Source organism: Monodelphis domestica, chromosome 1 (genome assembly GCF_027887165.1).
Source record: "Monodelphis domestica isolate mMonDom1 chromosome 1, mMonDom1.pri, whole genome shotgun sequence".
NCBI classification, from domain to species: domain Eukaryota; kingdom Metazoa; phylum Chordata; class Mammalia; order Didelphimorphia; family Didelphidae; genus Monodelphis; species Monodelphis domestica.
Window position 1 is genome coordinate 111,831,550 of NC_077227.1, and position 26,220 is coordinate 111,857,769.

A 26,220-nucleotide genomic window follows, 5' to 3' on the forward strand; every position below is an offset into this window, starting at 1 on the left:
ACTTTGTGGGAAGGGGGGGTTCTCTCTTTCCCTCACTCTCTCCATACCTTGCAGTACATCCCTACCTTATTTCTGTTTTTTTAAAACATTTGGCACCCCAGATTTAAAAGGACCCCATTTATTTAAAAAATAATAACCTTTAGTGACTGTCACCAATTGCCATCAACTGTCAGTTCTGAAGTTTGTCAATTACAACTCCTGTGGTGAGCAGCCTTTGTCAATGACTCTGTGGGGAGGAAGAACAAGTCAGTTACCAACTGCCACTCTGGTCAGTTACGAAACTGAGAGAGAATCTATTGTAAAAGGGGAACTGTACTATCTAGCAAGAAGCAAAGCTTGTGGGGACAATGACCATTTTCTAACTGTTAACTCCTGACAGTTGAGCCTAGAAAAGATCTAATGCGGAACATGTTGCAACTAATACTATGGTCGACTGCCAACTGTTTTTAAAAAAAAAATAAAAAGAAAGCAGGGATGTACTGCAAGGTATGGAGAGAGAGAGGGAAAGAGAGGAGAACCCCCCCCTTCCCATAAAGTGGGGTTCAGGGAAGACAGCAGATGCAATGGTTTGGCTCAGAAAGAGGAGAGGGTGTTTGAAGATTTTCCCCCTTCTGCCTTCCCTCCTTAGCTAAAGCTGCTCTCCCCAATTCACTCTTGTCCCTCTTGTCTCCCCTCCACTATTCAAGACCAAATTGTCTCCCCTTGATCCATTCACTCACACTCAGCTTGGGGAACAGATAACTTTTAATGTCAACTCAATCAGGTAATACAAAAGGAATAATGGGCAGGGAAGAATGGGAAAAGTAAAGTGGGAAAAGGGGGTCCTTGTCTTTATCTAAACTCTTTTCCTCCCTCCTCAAATTTGGGGGGAACTCAGGCCTTGGCAGCCTGAGCCCCCTGAGAGAAAGTCAAGTTGACTCACCCCTGGGCAACAGGAGCTGAGGTAAAGTTTGCTCAGGTTTCTCTTCAGAAAGTCCCTTTAATTGGGAAGTGTTGGGGGAAGGATTTCCAGTCACCAGCAGGAAAAGTGGGTAACCCTCAGGAGAAAGTCTTTATCCACCTTCTCTCTTTGACATCTCAACACAGAGAGACCCTCACTGCTCTCCCAGCCAGAGTCTTCTCTCCTCTGGAACTCCACTCCTGGGGCCCCTCCTCCATCGAGGTGATCAATTTCATATACTATTCAGTCTGGCACTTTTTCTGTAGTGTCAGCCTCTATCATAGCTATTTTTTTTCTTTTTACATTACTTTAATTTCTTTTTTTCCATTTTTCTTCTATTTGTCTTACGTGATTCTTAAATTTCTTTTGAGTTCCTCCAGAGCTTGTGACCACTTTCCAGTTTTTTTGGAAAGTTTACGTGTGTTTGTTTGTTTTTCATCCTCTCCTGTTGCTTCTGTTTATTTTTATTTTTGTGTGTTTGTTTTCTCTTTTTCCTCCATAATTTTCCAGGGTCAAGACCTTTCTTTGCTGCTGTTTACTCATTTTCCCTTTGGAGGATGGGGAGTTCTACAAGGTGCTAGGCATTTCTATCTTAGCTTCTGGCTCACAGGGCTCTGCCTAGGGACTATCTTCACTTCCCTATCAGAGGCCTGAGTGAGAACAGTGCTTTGGAGCTCTGAACCTCACCTCCAGGGCCTAGGATTTCTAGAGGGTAGGCCTGTAGTATTTTTTTCTTGGCATAGATCACTTCATAGAGTTTTGCCTGAGGATCTCTTCACTGCTACTCTTACCACCACTGCTACTACCAAGTGAGTCCAATACTATTGAGCCTCAAACCTCACTTCCAGGGCCTCCAGACTCCAGGGATAGGTCTGCAGTGCTTTGTTAGTGTATCATACCTTCTAGAATTCTGAGGTTGCCCAAGTCCTGACTCAGCATCTGGCTCTACAGATGGGTGTGGGGGTGGTTGGCCTGTACTTCTTCTTGTGTAGTTTTCCCCCTTATAACATCAAAACCCCCCTCTCTCTGCCTACCTTTCACATTGTGTTTAGTGGAAGAGTCCCTTTGCTCATCCTGCTTTGACTTCTGTTATTTTGAGATGCTTTTAAAAGATCGTTTTGAAAGGATATTCAGAGTAGCTTTAGAATTTCCCCACTACTAAGCCCCTATCTTGGCTCTGCCTCGTATCTTCTCAATATTAAGGGAATGTAAGGAAGACATTTGGGTGTATTGCCTTTGGCAAATTTGGGGGAGGAGTTATGCACAAAGGCTGGACAGGATGGGAAGATATGAATGCTTTGTGACCTATATCTTTTTAGGACATATGCCCATCAATAAGATCCATTCCAGTATAAGAGAGGAACTTCTTAACAATTAGAGCTCCCCAAAACAATGTCATGTAGTGTAAAGGACTGAATTTGGATCAAAAGAACTTGGTTCAAATAATTTAACCTCTCTAGACCTCAATTTTACCATCTTATAATGAAGGAGTTGGGCTTAAATATTCCCTTTGACCCTTAATTCCTGTGATCCTATTAAATAGGTTAATAGTAAATTAGGTGGAATGTCTCCTAATTAAGTAGAGTTAGGAATACCTCTATTTGTGGAGGTATTCAATCAGAGCTAGATAAACATTTGTAGGGAATGTTTGTATAGCAATTCAGGCATTTGAGTACATCACCTCTAAAATCTCTCTTGAATAGTCTTTTATAATAATTGGACAAAAACTCTATAATATAATGAGTTGTTTTTGTTATTGTATTTTCAGTTATGATCAAAATGGACAATATTTGATAACTGGAACTTCTGATGGTTATATCTTCTTTTTAAATGCCAAACCTTCACAGTCATTTAAAGTTCTTGGATTCACAGGTAATATTCACATATAACTAGTATTTGTGGATTTGGATTTTCTTGTCTTTCTTCTAAAGAGATCGAAGTTCTAAGAATAAATTAGCTGCAATTGAGTGTTTATTACAAACATATTCTTTGTTAAGATAAATATTTCAATTCTATCAAGAATAGTGAAAAATTTTACTTAACCACCATTTAATAAACATTTACTATGAGCCATATTGATATTAAGTGCTAGGGATAAAAAAAAAACAGCTTCTGTTCTCAAGAGGAAACAACATGTAAATAAATAGGTACATTTAATGTACATTCATAGTAGAAGGAAAGTAACGTTAAAGCAGAAGTCTCAAGTGCCTGAAATATAGAAAGTGACCTTTGAGTTGCATCTTATAAAAAACCAAGGATATCAAGAAACAGAAATGAATAGAGAAAGAGAACTGTGTTGTGTTTGAAAAAACAGCTTGCATATGGTATTTCTAGACCAAAGAGATAATAGGAAGCCACTGGAATTTATTTAGCAAGGGAGTAGGGACCCGTATTGTAGGAAAATAACATTAACTGACATGTGGAAGATGACCTGGAGAGTAGAGACATTTGAATCAGGGAGATCAATTAGTGATTAGATAAAGATAAAAGATCTTATTTGAGATATTTTGTAAATAAAAAAATGAATATAGAGATCTGGTGTTAAGTTGCATATAATAGTCAACTATTTCTTGGTTTGAATGATGAACTCTATAGATTTCTCCTGTGAAAAATACCTTGATATTTGGCTTTTAATAGATTCTCTAAAACAATCTTGCATGTATTCTTTATATTTTCTGTTATATTTCAAGAAATGTCTAGCAAAAAAACTAAATAAGGTGTGATAGAAGTTGAAATAAAAGTTTACTTCATATCCTTAATATCTTTATCTTTAGAATCTAAAATATCAAAAATGTTAAAAATTCAGAAATTGACCCAGAGTATCTATTACCATTTTGAAAAAATGTCTATCTTGGTCTTTCAGATTCATTCTACAAACAAAATCTGTTAATCCTCTTTCAGATATAGAAACTTAATTTACTCAAAGAATAGTTTGTAATAAGATCCCTTAATTGGAATAAGGAAGGGTTTAGAAACTATCAAAAATACCAAAATGTGTATGTCTTGTTTCTGCCTTCAGAAGTGAGTAATAACATTATACAAATATCTATAGTCTCCAATCCTGAATTGCAGCTATTGGAAGTAATGGTGCTACTTGGGACTTCAAACAGTGAAAAAAGGACAGTGGAAATATTAACTCTGTATAAAGCAAACTTAGCAGGTAAAAAAAAAAAAAGAACCGAGAATTTAGTGATATGTGGATTACATAGCCATTATTGCTATCACCTTAATTATTTCAGGAAATGAAATTTCTAAATGCAAATATTTTAAGGAAAAGAAAAGGAAAAGTGTTGGGTTTTGTGATACAACAGGAAGGTATTAATTAATGATGAGCATTATACTATTTTAGCATGGGACAAATACAGATTGGAGTAATGAAAGCACATTAAATTTGGAAATGGAGGAACTGGGCTTGCCCCTTAAATTGTCTTCCATTGACTCTGACTGTATGACTATTGATAAAACATTTAACCATTATGAGCTTTAGGGTCCTCCTTTATAAATATAACAGTTCTTATCTTTAATGTTATTATTAGTCTTAAAAAGAGATATATTATAATTTAAGTGTAAGTTATTACTTTCTTCTGTCATACTGTTTTTCCTTTTGAGTTTGCTAGGAAAATTGGACAGAACTGACATACTTTCTAAAATATTTGGTTATTTTGTGATGTCTTCTGTTTTATAGCATCAGACGTAATATAGCTAAATTCAGGTAAGCTATCAAAGCTGTTTAGAAAACTTTTATGACATGAAAATAAACTCACCAAATTATTGTAAATGCAAAAGTTAGTAGCTATGAATAGAAATATATCTACATGATCATTAGCTTCCATATGCCCAGTTCTAATTTTTAAGAGATGCTTTTCTTCAGTAAGCTTTTATACCTCCTTTTCCATTTGGCAATTCTACTTTTTAAAAAGTTCTTTTCCTCAGTATATTTTTGTGCTTCTTTTAGCAATTAGCCTATTTTGTTTTTTAAGATATTTTCTTTGATTTTTTTTTGGCATGGCTTTACCAGCCATGCACAAAACTAAGCATGCTCTCTTCTAAGACAATCTTTACATTCTAACTGTTTCCCTTGTCCATAGATAGGTGTGGACTGCTACAATATATTTTTATTATATATATATATATATATATATATATATATATATATCAGTGGGGTGTATGAGGTGCTCAGGGAGGAGTAGTATCTCTGGTATGGAGGGCTTGTCGTGCCCTCCTAGTGCAGCTCCCCAGCCAGCCTCTGACCCCCACCTGACACCCAGCTCTCACTTGTGGCTCCCAGTAGCTGCTAGCATGTGGCAGCGGCCACACCCCGGGCAACGGCTTCAACAGGCCAGCCAAACCTTGTGAGGGTAGCCATCCGGTCGTCGACCCCTGGTGAACCAGGGCTTTGCTCACCCAGCATGTGAAGACTGCTTCGGCTGAACAGACAGAAGAAACCAATAAGAATGTTCAACAGCTGAGAGGGCGACGCAGCAAAGCACTGTGGAGTGCTTAGGGTGTGTTGGAGCACAAAGGACAACATGGCCATCCGATGCAGCTGAGGAAGTCTCCAGGTATAACGACTTTTCGTGCCACTGGACCAAGCCTTCCAACGCCGAGAGAGTGGGACTGTCTCTGTGCATCGACTTTTCCACTTAAATCTCCTTCACGCACAAGTATCTTTGTGCACACTCATCTAACCTAACCCCGTCCACCCTCTTCAAGACCTGTGGCAATGGGGGAGTGGCGATGCAACAGGTGGAGGTGACCACTAGCAGTTGTAGTCACGATCCTGCAATGTAGGTGGCCCACGGACCAGTGGTCGCTCGGCCCTGTGGGCAGCAGGGACTTTCAGCAGCATCCTGGGAGACTGAGCAGCCCTCTCTAGGACAGCACTGTTCACCCTAATCAAGGGAGGGGACTAGAAAAGATGTCCCAAACATTGCTTGCCCTACAAACACCCAGTCAGCACACCGCGGCTGGCGGGTCATCCCTTTATGTGGTCGAAATCAAAGAAAAAATACAAAGAAACTCCTACTAGGAGCATGGAACATCAGAACATTACTTGATAGAGAGAATACCCCAAGACCTGAGAGAAGAACAGCTCTAATCGGTAAAGAACTGGCGCGATATAACATTGACATCGCAGCCCTAAGCGAAACACGCTTACCAGAAGAGGGATCACTCAGCGAATCCACCACTTGGATACACCTCCTTCTGGAAAGGTAGAGCCTCAAATGAAGACAGAAATCACAGTGTTGACCTGGCCATCAAGACCAGTTTGCTCAATCAGCTGCCAGACTTGCCTGTGGGCATCAGCGAGAGGCTCATGAAGATCTGTTTGCCTCTCAGCAAAGACTGCTATGCCACAATCATCAGCGCATATGCCCCAACACTGACCAGCACAGAGGAGACCATCAAGCAGTTCTACTCTGACCTGAGTGCTGTCCTGCACTCAGTGCCCACAAATGACAAGCTGATACTACTGGGAGACTTCAACGCCCTCGTTGGCCAGGACCATGAAAGATGGAAAGGAGTGCTCGGCAAACACGGCGTGGGCAAAATGAACAACAACGGCCTACTGCTACTCAGCAAATGCTCAGAGTTCGAACTCACCATCACAAACACTGTGTTCAGAATGGTGAACAAATATAAAACAACATGGATGCACCCACGATCAGAACAGTGGCATCTCATTGACTATATCATTGTACACTGGCGAGACATCCAGGATGTAAAGATCATCAGAGCCATGAGAGGAGCTGAATGCTCAACAGACCACCGATTGGTTAGAGCGACTCTTCAAATGCGCATTGCGCCTCGCCATCCAAAACACGCCCAGAGAGTTTGCACATTTTACAATGTGAGTTGTCTTAAAGATCCATCTTATTTGCAAACATTCCAGTCCTGCCTGGACAACAAGCTGCCTGTCAAGGGACCACTCACTGGAAGCTCAACCAAGAAATGGAACCAGTTCAGAGACGTAGTGAAGGGAAACATCAAAGGCAGTCGTAGGCCCAAAACAATGCAACCACCAGGACTGGTTCGATGAGAACAACACTGCTATTGAAGACCTATTGAGCAAAAAGAATAAAGCCTTTATAGAGTGGCAAAATAACCCAAACTCTGCTCCTAAAAAGGACAGATTCAAGTCTCTCCAAGCCACAGCGCAGCGTGAGATCAGGAAGATGCAAGACCAATGGTGGGAAAAAAAGGCAGAAGAAATCCAGCGGTTTGTTGATACAAAAAACTACAAACAATTTTTCAGTGCCCTCAAGACTGTCTATGGGCCATTAAAACCCACCACCATTCCCTTGTTATCCTCTGACGGTGACACTCTCATAAAAGATAAAAAAGGCATCAGCAACAGGTGGAAAGAACACTTCAGTAAGTGTTTCAACCGACCCTCGTCAGTCGACCAAAGCGCCCTTGACCAGATCCCCCAAAACCGCACCATTGAACAAGTTGACGGTCCCTCCTTCAATAGAGGAAGTCCAAAAAGCCATTAAACAAATGAGTGCAGGCAAGGCACCCGGTAAAGATGGGATCCCGAGATGTACAAGGCCTTAAATGGAAAGGTGCTCCAGACATTCCACAAAGTGCTGACCAGCATATGGGAAGAGGAAGACATGCCCCCAGAACTCAGAGATGCCTCCATCGTAGCCCTATACAAGAACAAAGGCTCACGAGCAGCCTGTGACAACTACAGAGGCATCTCACTACTCTCCACTGCTGGAAAGATCCTCGCCCGTGTTATACTCAACAGACTCCTGTCATGTTTCAGAGCAGAACCTGCCTGAATCACAATGTGGTTTCCGACCAGATCGTAGCACCATCGACATGGTCTTCACGGTGAGGCAAATGCAGGAAAAATGTCTTGAGCAGAACCTGAGTCTCTACATTGTCTTCATAGATCTGACAAAGGCGTTCGACACAGTGAACAGGGATGCATTGTGGGTGATCCTCAGCAAGCTCGGTTGCCCAGCAAAATTCATCAAACTGATCCAGCTCTTTCATGTCGACATGACAGGGGAAGTCCTATCTGGTGGAGAGACTTCCGATCACTTCAACGTCTCCAATGGCGTGAAACAAGGCTGTGTCCTTGCTCTGGTACTATTCAACCTATTTTTCACCCAAGTATTTACGACATGCTGTGATGGATCTAGACCTGGGCGTCTACATCAAATACCGACTGGATGGCTCACTATTTGACCTTCGCCGCCTGACTGCAAAAACAAAGACAACAGAGAGACTCATCCTGGAAGCTCTCTTTGCAGATGACTGTGCTCTCATGGTCCACCAAGAAAATCATCTCCAAACCATTGTAGACAGGTTCTCTCTACTGCAACAAAACTGTTTGGCCTAACTATCAGCCTCAGCAAAACAGAGGTGCTGTTCCAACCTGCACCAGGGAGGCCAACTAATCAGCCGTGCATTACAATCGACAGCACGCAGCTTTCTAACATCAACACTTTCAAGTACGTGGGCAGCACCATCACCAACGACGGGTCCCTAGACCACGAGATTAATGCCAGGATCCAAAAGGCTAGCCAGGCACTCAGGCAGCTGCGCTGCAAAGTCCTCCAACACAGCAGTATAAACACTGCGATGAAGCTCAAAGTGTATAATGCAGTGGTCCTCAGCTTGTTCCTATATGGTTATGAGATATGGACACTGTACCGGAAGCACATGAAACAGCTGGAGCAATTCCACCAACGCTCCCTCCGGTCAATCATGAGGATCCGATGGCAGTACCGAATCACCAACCAGGAAGTCCTCGACAGAGCCAACTCCACCAGCATCGAAGTAATGGTCCTCAAAACCCAGCTACGATGGTCTGGACACGTCATCCGCATGGACCCACAGCGAATACCAAGACAGGTATTCTATGGTGAACTGTCAGCTGGACTCAAGGAACAAGGCCGACCAAAGAAAAGATACAAGGATCAGCTAAAGTCAAACTTGAAGTGGGCTGGCATTACACCAAAGCAACTAGAACTCACTGCCTCTGACAGAAGCAGCTGGCGAACCCACATTAACCATGCCACCACCACCTTTGAAGATGAACTACGTCGACGTCTTGCCGCTGCGCATGAACGCCGACACCAGGCCACAACCGCACCTCCCATAACAACTGGCGTCCCAGGCCCCATGTGCCACAAACTGTGAGCCTCAGCCTTTGGACTCCAAAGCCACATGAGGGTACACCATAGATGAAAATGCACAAAGACAATAGTCATTCTCGATCACCAAGAGACTACCACTATACTAGGGTGATTGTTTAGAGTCTATGTCCCCAATCATATCCCCATCGAACCATGTGATCAATCATATGTTTTTCTTCTGTGTTTCTGCTCCCACAGTTCTTTCTCTGTATGTGGATAGTGTTCTTTCTCATAAGTCCTTCAGAATTGTCCTGGATCATTACATTGCTGCTAATAGAGAAGTCCATTACATTCTTTTGTGCCACAGTGTATCCATCTGTGTACAATGTTCTCCTGGTTCTGCTCCTTTTACTCTGCATCAATTCACTCTGCATCAATTGAGGTTGTTCCATTTTACATGGAATTCCTCCAGTTCATTATTCCTTTTAGCACAATAGTATTCCATCACCAACATATATCACAATTTGCCTAGCCTTTCCCCAATTGAAGGGCATCCCCTCATTTTCCAATTTTTTGCCACCACAAAGGATTTTTCCTATTATCTCTTTGGTGGTACAAACCTAGCAATGGTATGGCTAGATCAAAGGATAGGCAATCTTTTAAAGCCCTTTGGGCATAATGACAAATTGCCTTCCACAATGGTTGGATCAGTTCCCAACTCTACCAGCAATGCATTAGTATCCCGATTTTGCCACATCCCCTCCAAAATTTATTAATTACTTTCCTTTGCTGTCATATTAGCCAACCTGCTAAGTGTGAGGTGGTACCTCATAGTTGTTTTAATTTGTATTTTTTTTTTAATTATAAGAGATTTAGAACACTTTTTAATTTGCTTTATTGATAGTTTGATTTCCTTATCTTAAAACTGCCTATTAATGTCCCTTGCCCATTTATCAATTGGAGAATGGCTTGATTTTTTTATACAATTGATTTAGCTCCTTGTAAATTTGAGTAATTAGATCTTTGTCAGAGGTTTTTGTTGTAAAGATTTTTTTCTAATTTTGGTTGCACTGGTTTTGTTTGTACAAAACATTTTTAATTTAGTATAATCAAAATTATTCATTTTACATTTTGTAATAGTCTCTATCACTTGCTTGGTCTTAAAATATTTCCTTTCCCATAGATCTGAAAGATATACTATTCTATGGTCACCTAATTTACTTATAGTTTCCTTCTTAATATTTTAAGTCATTCACCTATTCTGAATTTGTCTTGGTGTAGAGTGTGAGATGTTGATCTAAACCTAATCTCTCCCATACTGTTTTCCAATTTTCTCAGCAGTTTTTGTCAAATAGTAGGCTTTTATCCCAAAAGCTGGGATCTTTGGGTTTATTGTACACTCTTGCTGAGATCATTTACCCTAAGTCTATTCCATTGATCCACCCTTCTGTGTCTTAGCCAATACAATACTGTTTTGATGACCACTGCTTTATATAGTACAATTTAAGATCTGGAATTGCTAGGCCCCCATACTTCACATTGTTTTTTATTAGTTCCCTTGATATTCTTAAATGACTTTTAAAAATACTTCTATGTTTTTCTTAAATAGGAAAGTACATATTTTCCACATTGGGTTTTTAAAGTTAAATTCCAAACAGTAGCCAATTAATCAATAAATATTTGTTAAGTTACCTGTTGGGCCAGGCACTATGCTAAGCATAAATATCTAAAGTGATTCATTCTTTTACCCAAATCTTATAGACCCTGACATTTGTTCTGATGAAAGAGGGAGGATAAAGGATAACATCATTAAGAGGAAGCTATATGAAATAAATCATCCTCTAACCTCAGCTATCTTCAGTTTCGTCGGTGATGAATTTTATGGCTTCTGTGGCCATGTGCCATATATCTGTAGCTATCATATTCCTCAAAAGGTATTCCTCTGTTTCTATTTATATACCAAAACATAAACATCATGCCCTTTTCCTTAACAATTATGAGAGAAGTATTGTATAAGATATACCACTTAGTTTAAGACTTTTCACCAAGAACCATGTTGTTCTTGTTAGTGAGAGACATTTGTTTTGATTGATGGGAGCCCTCTATATCTCTTCAGCCTTGGACTTGAACATGTTTAAATCTGAGCTCTATTATTCCTAGTTAACTTACCACATTATTTGTACCCCAATCTGCCCTCCTCATTTGCTCTAAGAATAATATTCAAATTAATACCATCATGGTTATTAGTAAGGGTATCAAGTGACTTTTTGTTCCACTCACAATCTTTATAAGCTTTTCAGACCAATACAGTCTTCTCTGATCATAACTCCCCTGTATATGTTGTCTCCTTTGAAGATAAACTATTTCTCTTTAGCATTTGTATCACTAGCAGTTAGTCCTGTAGCTGGCAGTCAGGCAAGCAGGCAGATAGGCAAAATTTTCTAAATTCTAGGCATGGAACTAAGACCAGAGGCCCCAAAAGAAGTGAGACACTCCCTGCCTTCAAGGAGATGACAATATGATAAGGGAGAAAAGCAAACAATTATGTTCAAATAAGTTAGATGCAAAATAAAAAGAAGATAATTAACAAAAGGAAAGCACTAGAATTAAGGGAGGTTGGAAAAGGCTTCCTGTAGAAGATAAGATTTTAGTTGGGACTTGAAAGAAGAAAAGGAGCCAGAAAATAGAAATGAGGTAGGAGAACCTTCCAGGGAGAGCCAGAGAAAATGCCTGGAACTGAGAAGTGGAGAGTTATGTTCATGGAACAGAATAGAGGACAGTATAACCAAATCAAGGACTATGTGGCAGAAGACTGGAAAGGTAGGGGGCAGGAGTGCTTTGAATACCAAACACCTATAAGCGATAAGGAGCCATTGCATTGAAAGTGGGTTGTGGAGGGTGACATGATCAAACTTAAACTATAGGAAAATCACTTAGGTGGAAGAATGGTGATTGGAATTGTGTGGGATAGAGAAATAAACAGCTTCGAAATCCCACTTTAAACAAAATGGAATCAGAGAGCAACAACTGTGATAAAGGTGAAAGATTGCTCTAATGGCCATCTGTGAATGCCTACGTGTAAAACAGACCTTTTGTAGTAACCCTAATGTAAGATTCCCCATCCCCTTTCTATCAAATGTCTGGTTTGGGGGGAAGGGAAGACTGTAACATACAAATCTTGAGCATGTGATTTAGGTTTCAATATACAAAAGAAAAATTACATACCCCCAAAAAGTTCCATTCCCCCAATGTTCTCTCACAAGATAAAAAGTAACTGAGCTACCCATGCTGTTCACTGACCTTGAATTCAGAAGCTCTGTATTTTTCCCAGGCTTGCTGTCCTATTATCAATCACCTCCTCCCAGAGGAGGTGTTTTGGGTTTTTATTTTATTTTTTAGATACACAACCAAATGTTCTTGTGAATTTAACATTGAAATAAGCCAAATATTTTACTTTGAGAATCACAAATTTAAATCCACCTCACTTCATCTCCCCTTTTCTTATTCCAGAGACATGTTTATTCTCACTTGTCTCAGTTTCCCTCTCTAAATCTAGATATATTGGGCTGTTACAATCTTCTTTATCACTTTCCTATTATCTCTTCTGTATGTAACAATTATCTGCATATGCCCAACAAGGTTTCTAATAGAGATAGAAAAAAATCAGTACCATAGCAACTAATGACATTGTTTAACATTAGACTTCCTTGTACTTGGGTAACATTCTCATAGCTAACAAACTTCATCTTCAGAAATTGTCTTCTGACAATCAGGGATGATTCTTCTCAGGAAACCTGCTCCCTCTGCTCCAAGTTGCTTGTGGAAATCCTGAGGAAGTTCCTGCTAAAAATATTTTTTAAAAAATTTAACTTTTTAAAAAACATTTTTCTATGGTTACACAATTCATTTTCTCTCCTTCCCCCCTCCTGGAACTGACAAGCAATTCCACTGGATTAGGCATGCTATTGCACAAAAGCTATTTCTATAGTGCTCATTTTATAATAATATTTTATTTATTTATTTATATTTTTCCATGGTTACAAGATTCATCTTCTTTGCCTCTCCTCCTTCCTGGAGCTGACAAGCAATTTCACTGGGTTATACACGTGTTACCATAGAATAATCTTTTAAAACCAAAACTCCAAATCACATACTCATAACAAGTAATAAATCATATGTTTTTCTTCTACATTTCTACTCCCACAGTTCTTTCTTTAGATGTGGATAGCATTCTTTTTTTCATAAGTCCCTCAGGATTGTCCTGGATCATTGCATTGCTCTTAATAGCATAGTCTATTACATTTGATTGTCCCACAATGTTTCAGTTACTGTGTACAATGTTCTCCTGGTTCTTCTCATTTCACTCCACATCAGTTCATGGAGGACTTTCCAGTTCTCATAGAAGTCACCTGATAAAATCTTTTGTAAGGCAGATTTCAATAATATTTATGAACATGTAAATAACAACACTTTTGCAGATAGATTTCTCTACCCCAGGTGCTGTAAGAGATATAGAACATCCTGGGTCATAATCCTGAGCCTAAGATTCAAGCTCCAATCATGGTGAATTAAAACTGAAGGTGTCCCCTTTCATAACTGTTTCTACAGGACCTTGACAATGAATACAGATCATTAAAAACCTCACTTATTTATCTATCACTTGATAAATTTTAACCTTAAATTACCAATGTCCTTGGTTGTTTGGGAAATGGAAACTTTCATTTTACAATTTGAATTCTGTGCTTATTATGGGAATTTGTCCTAAAAGGAAAAGGTAGGAAAAGATTATAACTGTCCTCATTGGTTCCTTCAACTCTATGCCTTAAAGAAGATACAGTGACAGCACAGTCTGACTTCATGTACAGGCCAGAGCTATCAAAGACTTATGTCATGACTGTTTCACTCAAGGAACATCAGAATCTAGCCTTACCAAGTCAGTAGAATCCTATCCTAGCTTCAGGATAAGATTGTCTCTCTAGCTCCTTATAAGGACTTTCACTTGTAACAAGGCACATTCCTCTGAGTTCCTTGTAGTTTTTCTCTCAGAAGATGGATCAATCATCAGACATCCATACCTGAATTCCAAGCTCACAATAATATCAGTTTAGCTATAAGGAGCCTTTTACCTTAAATTGAAAATCTCGACCAATTATAGCTAAGAAATGTTGACCACAATAGTCCAATTCCATTATCCTGAAATCCATAACCCAAATAAGCTTTTGTCTTAATTACTTTAATGACTTCTCAAAACCTTACAAGTTTACAAATAAATTGTTTTTCTCTTTAACTTTTCCATACAGTAAGTACCAATGCTGTATATTCTTTATGCTTTCTTCCACTATTTTAGTCCTCACACTCTTTTTACTCTACAATAGATTTAACTGAGGTCATTGCTTAAACTTGCTAATCTCAACACATTCTTTTTTTCCTTTGAAGCTTCTGCTCAAAGCAGAAAAGAACTTTCTGTTTTGCCTTTTTCTCCTCATATGTCTACATACATGAAACTTTACATATAACATTCTTCCCAATGGACTTTACTTTAAAAGCTCCATACTGATTAAAATCCTTTAACAACTAGTATCTTTCATATTCTAATCCAACATTCTCTCACCTTCTTCTTCTTGCTTTTCACTATCATTATTCAAATAAACTTCACTCCACCAGGTATTATTTATATCTGTTAATTAATAACTCAAAAGAGCTTAGATTATCATTCTTTTTAAAGATTGCATCATTTACATACTATATCTTTAGCACAGTGTTTAATTCTAATTCACTTTAGACATTAATTTAGTTTATAGTATAAATTTATAAAATCATTTATGATTAAACAAAAATCACATGATACAGGCAGATTGCATTTAAACATATGTTTACATTCAAACCATGAAAAAAAATCATGATGAAAGTACAAATTTTGGTAGCAATTCAATCCATATAACGGCCATATTTCATATATCATTTTAAAAGTATTCCAAATGAGTGATACATATTCCATTTCATATTTACAGATTAGAAACTTCTTCTTTCCCAATGTTCATAGCATTTTTACTTTTCTCGATTACACAAAATCTTAATGTTTCATCACCTCTTCAAAGAAAGCTGGTACTAAATTTTTATACTATGGGTTATTGAATATTGTGCTTCATTAAACAGTCAACAATTATTATGAGTTTACTGTGTAACTTCTTGTTGGTCTTAAAACAAACTCCTCCCTCAATATTAATTTACTCACATGAAAATCATTCTTGATTTGTTCAAAAATTTACATCATTGAACCATTTTTGTTTACAATTTTGTAGTACTGAGACTTTGAAACTTCATATTAATTTAACTCATTTCAACAAGCATATGTTAGAATTAGGATGTTATTTTTCAAAACCACACACATTATATATATATATGTACACATATATTCCAACCTTGAGATTAACACCATTTAGGAAATCCAATTGAGAAATCAAATATCTCTTTCTGTCCTTCCACCTTCCCTCTCTGTGGCCAGTAGAGGGGAAAAGCATCAAACATCTTTTTTATCCACCTCTGTCTCTTATAAAGCAGAGGAAAAAGTCTAATGAATAATCCCTTTTCAATTATATTAGGTATATTAAAGTTTAAGAAAATCAAAATGCACATAGAAATGTCCTCTTTTTGAATCTCTTAACTCACTCTCCTGTGTTTCAAACCTCCCCCATATTCCAGAATGCAGGGAGAGAGACAGAGTTAAGTCATCAATCACATAAAGGTTTTTTTTCCAAACACTGCCCCCCCCCTTATATGCACACATGACACAGAGTTACAACGACAGATATCAAACAGTTAAATTACCTTTGATTCAGGCTTCAGGATCCTTGAATCAATGAACCATTGACCAGCCTGTTGGTGTAAAATAGTATGGACTTGGGGGAGCACTAACTCCTAAGCTTCCTCCAAAAGTTAATTTTCTGCTCTCTTCTACCAAGGTGGTGGTAGTAGCCCCAGCTTGGATGCATGTTGGCCAGCCCCTTGCCACTTGGTGAAAAAATTTGGTTAAAAAAGCTCCTGGTCTCTTTTGACCTCCCCAAGCTTGTGAGAGAACTCCCAGGGCCACACCCTTCTCCACAGCAAACAGGTGGAAAGGTTTATTCAAAGAAGGCAGGGATAACACAGGTGCTGACTATAAAGCCCTCTTCAGTTCTGAGAATTTCTCTTTTCCCTGAGTCCCATCTTATGGGGTCTGGAGATTCTTTCTCTACAAATTATAATTGCCCTGATATGTTTTTCTTGCTCATATTTCACTACTATTGGTTGGGTGATGGGGAGAGGACATTCTTCTTCTTTTACCCCAGTCACAATAAGTTTCCTGTCACTAAGCTTAGCCCCTGGGGGCAGCATAATTAATAAGAGATGACCTAGCAGTGCCTATATCTATCAGGAAGGTAATCTCCATTTCCTGATCCTCCACCTCCAATGTTATCAAGGACTCTGGGTGGGAGTTATCAAAGATACCCTGACCCCTGAGTCTTTGGTGTCTGTGGGAGAGAAAATCTTTTGCCTTCTTTGCTGTTTGGGACAAGGCTTTTCCATGTGGCCTCCCTTTCCATAGCTTTAGTATGTAAGAGGGACACTTGTAGCCTCCAGAGGCCTTCCAAATTGATAGTTCCATCCTTTCTTTCTGGGAATCCTTCCATTCCTAGTCTGTCCCTCCTGCTATAGCTCCTCTTTCATAGATACCTTTGGGACTTGCTGTAATAGCTCATCTAATGGCTCATTCAGGCAACTATCCACTTTCTGGAGCTTCCTCCTAATAGCTGGTTAAAATAGGTTTTTAGGAAGCCTTGCCCTACAATGTCAGTCACATATAGGCCAGAGTATCTGTTCACCAAATCTTTCAATCAGTTCAAAAAATCAGTGGGGTGTGTGTGTGTGTCTCATCTTTCTCTTGTTTGGCTTCAGATACCTCATTCAGGTTCTGATTCTGGAGCACAGCTGTTCCTATGCCCTGAATAACAATTTTCCCAAGATTTCTCATATTCTCCTGATTATTGTGATATCAAGTAGGGTCTTGGAGAGGGAATTTCTGTCCACCTTGAGCTATAAGGTACTCATGGTCCCAGACCTTCATAGCAATTCTCCTGATCAATCCCTATTCTTCTTCTGAGAAAAGATGATCCAATATGGGCACCATCTCAGACCAAGCATATATATTTGAACCAAGGAATTGATTAAACTGCTCTGCTATACCCATTGGGTCTTCCAGCAGAATTTTCATCTTTTGCTTGAGATTCCTAACTTCAGAACCACTCAGAGGAGCATTAACAAATCTGATCCCCTGTCCCAGTGGGACTTCCCTTAATGGGCACTGCTTTACTACCCTTCCTCCCAAGGGGCAGATTCTTCTGATTCTCTACTAGCTGTTTAAGTTCTCAACACAGGGGACCCATGAGGAATAAGTGGAGAAATTACACTCTCCTCAAATGAGGATACCAATGGGGAATAGGAGGAGAGGTGGTGATGGGGAGGGGGGGGATCCTGAAGCTTGTAAATATGGAGAAGGAAGAGCTTTAAGTGAATCCCATGAATTCTCATCCTCCTTAAATAATTTTGAAATCTGCTTCTCCTTTTTCTCTTTTAAAACAAATGTTCCACCTCTGGCAGCCATGAGCACACCCTTCTCATTCTGAGGCTGTTTTGTGTTTACAAAGAGATTTAATCATTCACAAATCCACTCCTTCGTGGAATCAAAATCAAAACTGAGCCAACACAAGGCAACTTTATCATAGGGGAATCTCCCCACCTCCCCCCCCACCCCGACCCATTTCAGACAACAAAATTTTATTATTATTTTTGTCCATATGTTTAAATTTAGGTGAATATTCCTAGGATTATAATCTAACCCCTAATGGACCATCTCTGGGGATTTCATGTAAACTCTCTTTTTTCTTCTTGCTGTTCTTTCTACTTGAACTTCCTTGCCCCATTTTCATTGCCCCATATATCTTAAAATCAAAATGTCTAGAACTCTGTAAAAATCCCTGCCAGCAGAAAATTCCCCCAGTTTTCTTACTTCTCTTTGAATTTGTCAATCCAAAATGTCCTAAAAACTGGCCTCACTCTCAGATTCACCAATGCAATCTGTGTAATGCCTGAGATGTCTTGCAACCCAAGGGGGGGGAAAGTTTGCTCACCCCTGGACTTTCCAGTCTAAAATATCTTACAAATCTTGCCAGAGTTTTTTCAACCTTGCAAATCCTCATCAGACTTAAGATGTTCTAGATTCATTCAATCAAAAGACACCCTCCCATTTTGTCCCCCTCCCTGGATCTCTTGCACATACACAACACTGGCTTCACCCCATTTCTGGCTGGGCCCCTCACTGGTACATCAGAACTGCATACTCTGAAGCTCCACACTAGCTCTGTGTCTGTGATATGTACCACACATTCACATCCAAGGGAACCTTTCAGAGTTAGGATGAAACCTCCCCTCATCTGGGCCCTTCTCTTACTTAAGTATTTCCTTTTTACTTCAGCTTTCTGTGATCTGAATCTTTACTGAAGTTTCACTTGCATTTTTGCTCTTATCCTTTCTCCAGGTGTGGAAGTTGGCAAAAGGCTCACAGACCTCCTTCCCTTGGGAGGCAGCCAAAAACACTGGCTGACACAACTTGCTTCCCCAAGGAGAAAACTAAAAGCCTTCTTCTTATTTAGGATCCTGAAAGAGCCCCCAAACTGTATGGGATGGACAAAATGGCTCAAAATTCCACTTTAAACAAACTGGAATCCAAGAGCTGCAAGCATGATAAAGCAGCATTAGTTTTATTCTCCTTTCAGAAAGGTGACAGATCACCCTAATGGCAATGTGTGAATGTAAAACAGATCTTTTTATAGTATCCCTAACATGAGATTCCCCCTCCCCTTTCTGTCCAGCCCCCTTGATTGGGGGGAACTGTGACATACAAATCTTGAGTATGTGATCTAGGTTTCAATAAGAGAAGAATTATGTACTCTCAACAAGAGTTCCATCCCCTCAATGTTCTCACGAGATAAAGAGTAACTGAGCTACTCATGCTGTTCATTGTCCTTAAATTCAGAAGCCTCTGTATTTTTCTCAGGCTTTCCCAGACTTTTTTTTTTTGTGAATTTAACATTATTAAAACAAGCCAAATGCTTTCTCTGGGAAAACCAACTGGACACCTCTGCCCTGAGAATATTGGGGTTGGGAAGCAAGCCAAATATTTTACTTTGAGAATCACACATTTAATTCCATCTCACTCAGAATGGAGTGGGGAGAGACTTGTGGCATATCTACCAACAATCTGGTGGAACAGACAGGATCAAATGGAATCATTTGTGTAAAGAGAGATTTGCTTTGTGAAGAAATTGTGCTACCTCTTTGTGTGAGACACTTGAAGGGGGAGGTATTATTAGAAGGCATCTGAGTGATATGAAATGAAGAATAGATTAGCAGAGGGAACCCACAGAGCACACAGAAAGTGCTTAATAGTTTTCCATTAATTTATTCCACTTTGAAAGTACATCGAATCTTGTCTGTTCCTCATCCCCTAGCACTTTATCCAATGAGCCACCTAATTGCATTTTTTATTTTTATACCAGTGATCAAACTGTCAGCAAGATTATGTGTTTTATTTTCTCATAAAACATAAAATTATTTATATCAAATATAATTTGATATTTTCTTTTTGGTTTGTAGGATGACAAACCTGTAGTTCTTGATCCAAAGATCAAAATGCAAAGCAAACATTTTGGAACTGGAAAGTTGTACCTATCAGCTCATGGCAAGTGGCTAGCATCAATAGCCAAAGATGGAATACTGAGTATCCGCCATGTTGAAAATCTGGTAAATATTAATATCAATATAAAGCCCTTAATAGCCTCAAGGGAAATAGGTATAGAAGTCTAAGAAGCAAACACCTGTAGGGAGTTTGGAAGGGAGAGGGAAAAAATGAAATAAAAAATAAACTTTCCTAACTTCCTAAACTTTGGCTTGTATTGTTTGTAGATTTTTAATTTAATTTTTAAAATTATTTATTTAGAATATTTTTCTATAGTTACATGATTCATGATTTCTACCCTCTCTTCCCTTCCCCCTCCCAGAGCTGACAAGCAGCTCCACTGGGTTATACATGTATCATTTTCCAAAACCTATTTCCATGTTATTCATATTTGTAGGAGAGTGATCTTTTAACATCAAAACCCCAATCATATCCATGTCAAATCACATGATTGTTCATTTATTTTTCTTCTGCATTTCTGTGCTCACTCTTTCTCTGGATGTGGATGGTGTTCTTTCTCATAAGTCCCTCAGACTTGTGGGTCATTACATTGTTAAGAAGTCCATTATGTTTCATTATGCCACAGTATATCAGTCTCTGTGTATAATGTTCTCCTGGTTCTGCTTTTGCTATGCATCAATTTCTAGAGGTCTTTCCAGTTCACATGGAATTCCTCCAGTTCATCATTCCTTTCAGCACAATAGTATTCCATCACCATCAGATACCACAATTTGTTCAGCCATCCCCCAATTGATGGACACACAACTTGTTTTCCAATTTTTTGCTACCACAAAAAGCACTGCTATAAATATTTTTGTGCAAGTCTTTTTCCTTATTATCTCTTTGGAGTACAAACCCAAAAGTTGTATGACTGGGTCCAAGGGCAGGCAGTCTTTTAAAGTCTTTTGGGCATAATTCCAAATTGCCTTCCAGAATAGTTTGACCAATTCACAACTCTATCAACAGTGTAGTAATGTCCCAATGTTGCCACATCCCCTCCAACATTTATCACTTTCCCTTGCTGACATATTGGCAAGTCTGCTACGTGTAAGGTGGTACCTCTTTGTTGTTTTTATTTGCATTTCTCTTATCAAGATAAATTTAGAACACTTTTTCATATGATTATTAACAGTTTTGATTTCATCATGTGAGAACTGCCTATTCATGTCCCTTGACCATTTGTCAATTGAGAAATGATTTGATTTTTATAAATCTGATTTAGTTCCTTATGTATTTGGGAAAGTAAACCTTTGTCAGAGAGTATTGTAATAAAGATTTTTTTTCCTGTTTGTTGCTTTCCTTCTAATTTGGGTTACATTGGTTTTGTTTGTACAAATCCTTTTTAATTTGATGTAATCAAAATCATTCATTTTATATTTTGTTATGTTCTCTACTTCTTGCTTGGTCTTAAATTCCTTCCTTTCCCACAGATCTGACAGGTATACTATTCTATATTCATATGATTTATTCATGATTTCACTCTATATATTTAAGTCATTTACCCATTTAAAAATTTGTCTTGATATAGGGTGTGAGATATTGATCTAGACCTGATATTACCCACACTTTTCCAATTTTCCCAGCAGTTTGTAGAATGGGCAGAATTTAGAACTTTCCAGTGTCCATACTTTAAGATTTCTAGACCAGGACAGACAAGGTTTAATTGAAGCAATGAAAAATTTCACTATGAGATACATGGGGTAGATTTGAAAAGCTCATCCTTCCCACATTTTTAAATCAAGTTGTGGAAATGGGAGAAAATCTTCTTGGGTTTATAGATTTATCTGAGGCTAATTTACAGCACATAAAAAGACAATTTGTTAAAGGCAGTTGTGTTCCAGTTAAGACATACTTTAGACTCCATTGCCCAGGCTGGGAGACTCTAAGTCTGGAATATTTAAGAAAAACAGCCACTCATATATTTATTGAGGAGAAGGAACATAGGAGTGAACAAAAGGACGAGCTAGTACAGGAGTTAGGGTCACATCTGAAAGAGGCAAATAAACTTAGAGAAAAAGAAATAGATGAAGTAAAGAACTTATCAACACTACAATCATACAGACCTAGAAGAGAATATGCACAAAGACAACAAAGACCAAATCAACCCCGATGTTTCCTCTGCAGCAAAATTGGGCATTTTGTCAGAAATTGCAGACTAAAAGCCCAAATTGACACAGGGAATGATAGTAGCCCTCTGCTGTAGGGTATAAATTGACTAAAAATGAATTCAGGATTCAGAAGAAATCAAGTCTACCTCAGGGCTGACTTCCCAAAGGTAAACTGAGCAGTTCAACCAACTCCCTTGCAGATTTGATCTTCACAGAGTAACAAGGGAGCTGTAAGTTTCAGCAGTCTTCAGGCTCTTGTTAAAGAGCCTCTTGGGTATGATTTGAAACTTTCCAAAGGTTGGAGCTGGGTTTTTTAAATGGATTTCCCTTCAGAGTCAGAAACCAACTCCCCTGGCTGGCCATTGGAATCTCTGCATTCACTTCTCCCTCAAGATTCTAACAGGGTTTTGCCCCTGTCCTTGTTTCTCAGCATTCCATGTCAATCTGCTTGTAATCTTGTTTCCTTTCCAAATCCTCCCTTTCACAGTCATAAAAAGAATTTAGTAAGACTCCTTCTTTGCTTATTTTGTCAAATAATTTGTATAGTATTGGGATTAGTTGTTCTTTAAATGTTTGATGGCATTCACTTGTGAATCCATCTGGCCCTGGGGATTTTTTCTTAGGGATTTCTTTAATGACTTGTTCAATTTCTTTTTTCTAAGATAGGATTATTTAAGCATTCTTTTTCCTCTTTTGTTAATCTAGGCAATTTATATTTCTGTAAATATTCACCCCTTTCACCTAGGTTGTCATATTTATTGCCATATAATTGGGCAATGTAGTTATATTTAACAATTGCCTTAATTTCCTCTTCATTATAGGTGAGATCATCCTTTTCATCTTTGATACTGTTAATTTGATTCTCTTCTTTCTTCTTATTAGATTAACCAGTACTTTATTTTATTTGTTTTTTCAAAGTATGAACTCATCTTATTTATCAGTTCAATAGTTCTTTTATTTTCAATTTTATTCATTTCTCCTTAAATTTTTAGGATTTCCAATTTAGTTTTTATCTAGGGTTTTTAATTTATTCTTTTTCTAATTTTTTAAGTTGCAAGCCCAATTCATTGATCTCCTCCCTCTCTATTTTGTTGATATAGGCACCCAGAGATATACATTTTCTCCTGAGTACTACTTTGGCTGTATCCCATAGATTTTGATATTTTGTTTCCTCATTGTCATTCTTTTTAATGAAATCTGTAATTGTTTCTATGATTTCTGTTTTGACCCCACCAGTTTTGATGAATTAGATTATTTAGTTTCTAATTCATTTTAAATTTGCCTTTCCCTTGACCCTTGTTAATTATAATTTTTATTGTATTATGATCTGAAAAAGTTGCATTTCTGATTTCTGATTTTCTGCATTTGTTTGCAATATTTCTATGTCCTAGTACAAGGTCCATCTTTGTATATGTAGCATATACTGCCGAGAAGAAGGTATATTCCTTTTTATCTCTGTTCAGTTTTTTCCAGATACCTATTAACTCTAATTTTTCTAACATTTCATTCATGTCCCTTACTTCTTTCTTATTTATTTATTTTTTGTTTGATTCATCTAGTTCTGAAAGGAGAAGGTTAAGATCCCCCTGTAGTGTGGTCTTACTATCTATTTCCTTCTTAAGCTCCTTTAATTTCTTCTTTAAAATCTAGATGATATACCATTTGGTGCATAAATGTTTAGTAATGATATTACTTCATTCTTTATAGTACCCTTTAGTAGAATGTAATTTCTTTCCTTATCTCTTTTAATCAGATCAATTTCTACTTTGGCTTTGTCTGGTATCATGATTGCTACTTCTGTTTTTTTGTTTTTGTTTTTGTTTTTACTTTAGATGATACATAATAAATTCTGCACCAGTCTTTTACCTTGAATCTGTGTGTCACCCTGCCTCAACTGTGTTTCTTGTAAACAGCATATAGTAAGATTCTGGTTTTTAGTCCACTCTGTTATCCACTTCTGTTTAATGGGTGAGTTCATTCCATTCACATTCAGCATTATGATTACTACTTGTGTGTTACCCTTCATCCTATTATCCCCTTTATATCCCATTCTATTGCCTTTCTCTCTATTCTTCCTCACCAATATTTTGCTTTTTATCACACTTCCCCTTCTTTTCCCTCCCTCTAATGACCTCCGTCTTCCCTTCTCTTATTCCCTTTCTACTTCTCTATAGGGTAAGATAGAATTCCAAACCCCTCTGAATATATTTGTTTTACCCTCTCTGAGCCAGTTAAGATGAGAGTAAAGTTTAAGTATTGCCTATCACCACTCTATCCTCTCCTCTCTATAATGATTCTTCATGCCTCTTTATGTTATATAATTTATGCCATTCTATCTCTCTCCTTTTCTTTCAGTGCAACCTTCTCTTTCAGCACTTGATTGATTTTTTTACATATCATTCATATGCACACATATCATATCAAATATACATATCTTTCCATATCATCACATTTACATATATACCAGATCATCATATATCATCATATACATCAGATAATCATAATCAGCTTACTTCTCCACCCTCTTTCTGAGTAAATTCCTTTTATCTTCTCTACTGTTAAGAGTAATTTGTGAGAATTACAGAAATCCTCTTTCCATGTAGAGATATAAACATTTTGACCTTAATGAGGCCCTTAAAATTTGTCTTTCTTATTTACATTTTTGGGCTTCTCTTGTGTCTTGTATTTGGACTTCAATTTTTTTGTTTGTTTAGGTTTGACTTATTCCTCAGGAATGCTTGGAAATCTATCTTATTGAATGCACAATTTCCCCCCTCAGTTTTACTGGATAGGTGACTCTGGGTTGTAAAGCCAAATCTTTGGAATTCCTGAATATCATATTCTATGCCTTTTAATCCTTTAATGTAGAAGCTGCTAGGTCCTGATTAAAGCTCCATGGTATTTGAATGGTTTCTTTCTGACCTGTTTGAAGTATTTTTCTCTTGGCTTCGTGGGTCTTGAATTTAACTATTATATTCCTGGAAGTTGTCAAATTAGGATTTCTTTCTGGAGGTGATCTTTGAATTCTTTCAATTTCAATTTTATTTTCTTGTTTGAGGATCTCTGGGCAGTTATCTTTGTTAATTTCTTGTGATATGACGTCCAAAGATTTTTTTCCTCATCATGGCTTTCAGGTAGTTTAATAATTCTCAAATTGTCTCTCCTAGATCTATTTTCTATGTCAGTTGTTTTTTCAATAAGATATTTCATGTTTTCCTCTGTTTCTGCATTACTTTGATTCAGCTTTATGGTTTCTTTTAAAAATCAATTAATTAATTAGTAATATTTTTCCATGGTTACATGACTCATATTCTTTTCCAACCCTCCTCCTTCCCCCTTCCCATAGCCAAAAAGAAATTCAACTGTTTTATATGTATCATTGGTCAAGACTTGTTTCCATATTATTAATATTTGCAATAGAGTGATCATTTAGATTCTGCATCTCCAATCATGTCCACATCAAACCATGTGATCAAGAAAATGTTTTTCTTCTGTGTTTCTACTCCCACATTTCTTTCTCTGTATGTGGGTAGAGTTTTTTCTCCTGAATCCCTCAGAATTGTCCTGGATCATTGCATTGCTGCTAGTAGAGAAGCCAATTGTGTTTGATTGTGCCACAGTGTATCAGTCTCTGTGTACAATGTTCTCCTGGTTCTGTTCCTTTTACTGTGCATCAATTCCTGGAGGACATTCCAGTTCACATGGAATTCCTCCAGTTCATTATTCCTTTTAGCATACTGGTATTCCATCACCAACAGATACCACTACTTGTTCAGCCATTCACCAATCAAAGGGTATCCCCTCATTTTCCAATTTTTTGCTACCACAAAGATCACAGCTATAAATGTTTTGATACACATATTTTTCCCTATTATCTCTTTGGGGTACAAACCCAGCAATGATATGGCTTGATCAAAGGACAGGCAGTCTTTTAAATCCCTTTGGGCATAGTTCCAAATTGTTTTCCAGAATGGTTGTATCAATTCACAGTTGTACCAGCAATGCATTAGTGACTTAATTTTGCCACATCCTCTCCAACATTTATTACTTTCCTTTGCTGTCATATTAGTCAATCACCTAGGTGTGAGGTGGTGCCTCAGAGTTATTTTCATTTGAATTTTTCTAATTATAAGAGATTTAGAACACTTTTTCATGTGCTTATTGATAGTTTTGATTTCTTTATCTGAAAATTGCCTATTCGTGTCCCTTGCCCATTTAATGATTGAAGAATGGCTTGATTTTTTGTAGTTTAGTTAGTTCCTTATATATTTGAGAAATTAGACCTTTGTCAGAGGTTTTTGTTAT

The 26,220-nt window shown here is 38.0% G+C and overlaps 1 protein-coding gene across 5 annotated transcripts in view; it reads left to right on the forward strand.

The window, feature by feature from the left end:
* The window catches only part of LOC100619090 (cilia- and flagella-associated protein 43-like), a 273,713-nt gene that overhangs the window by 129,263 nt on the left and 118,230 nt on the right, over positions 1-26,220 (forward strand). For 4 of the 5 annotated variants that reach the window (XM_056804363.1, XM_056804374.1, XM_056804366.1 and 1 more), the window contains 4 exons: positions 2,709-2,812; positions 3,960-4,100; positions 10,795-10,967; positions 19,726-19,872. In XM_056804363.1, the coding sequence (XP_056660341.1) occupies positions 2,709-2,812; positions 3,960-4,100; positions 10,795-10,967; positions 19,726-19,872 (565 nt within the window). The remainder of the gene's footprint in view (positions 1-2,708; positions 2,813-3,959; positions 4,101-10,794; positions 10,968-19,725; positions 19,873-26,220) is intronic. The other variant, XM_056804376.1, reaches the window with a different exon arrangement.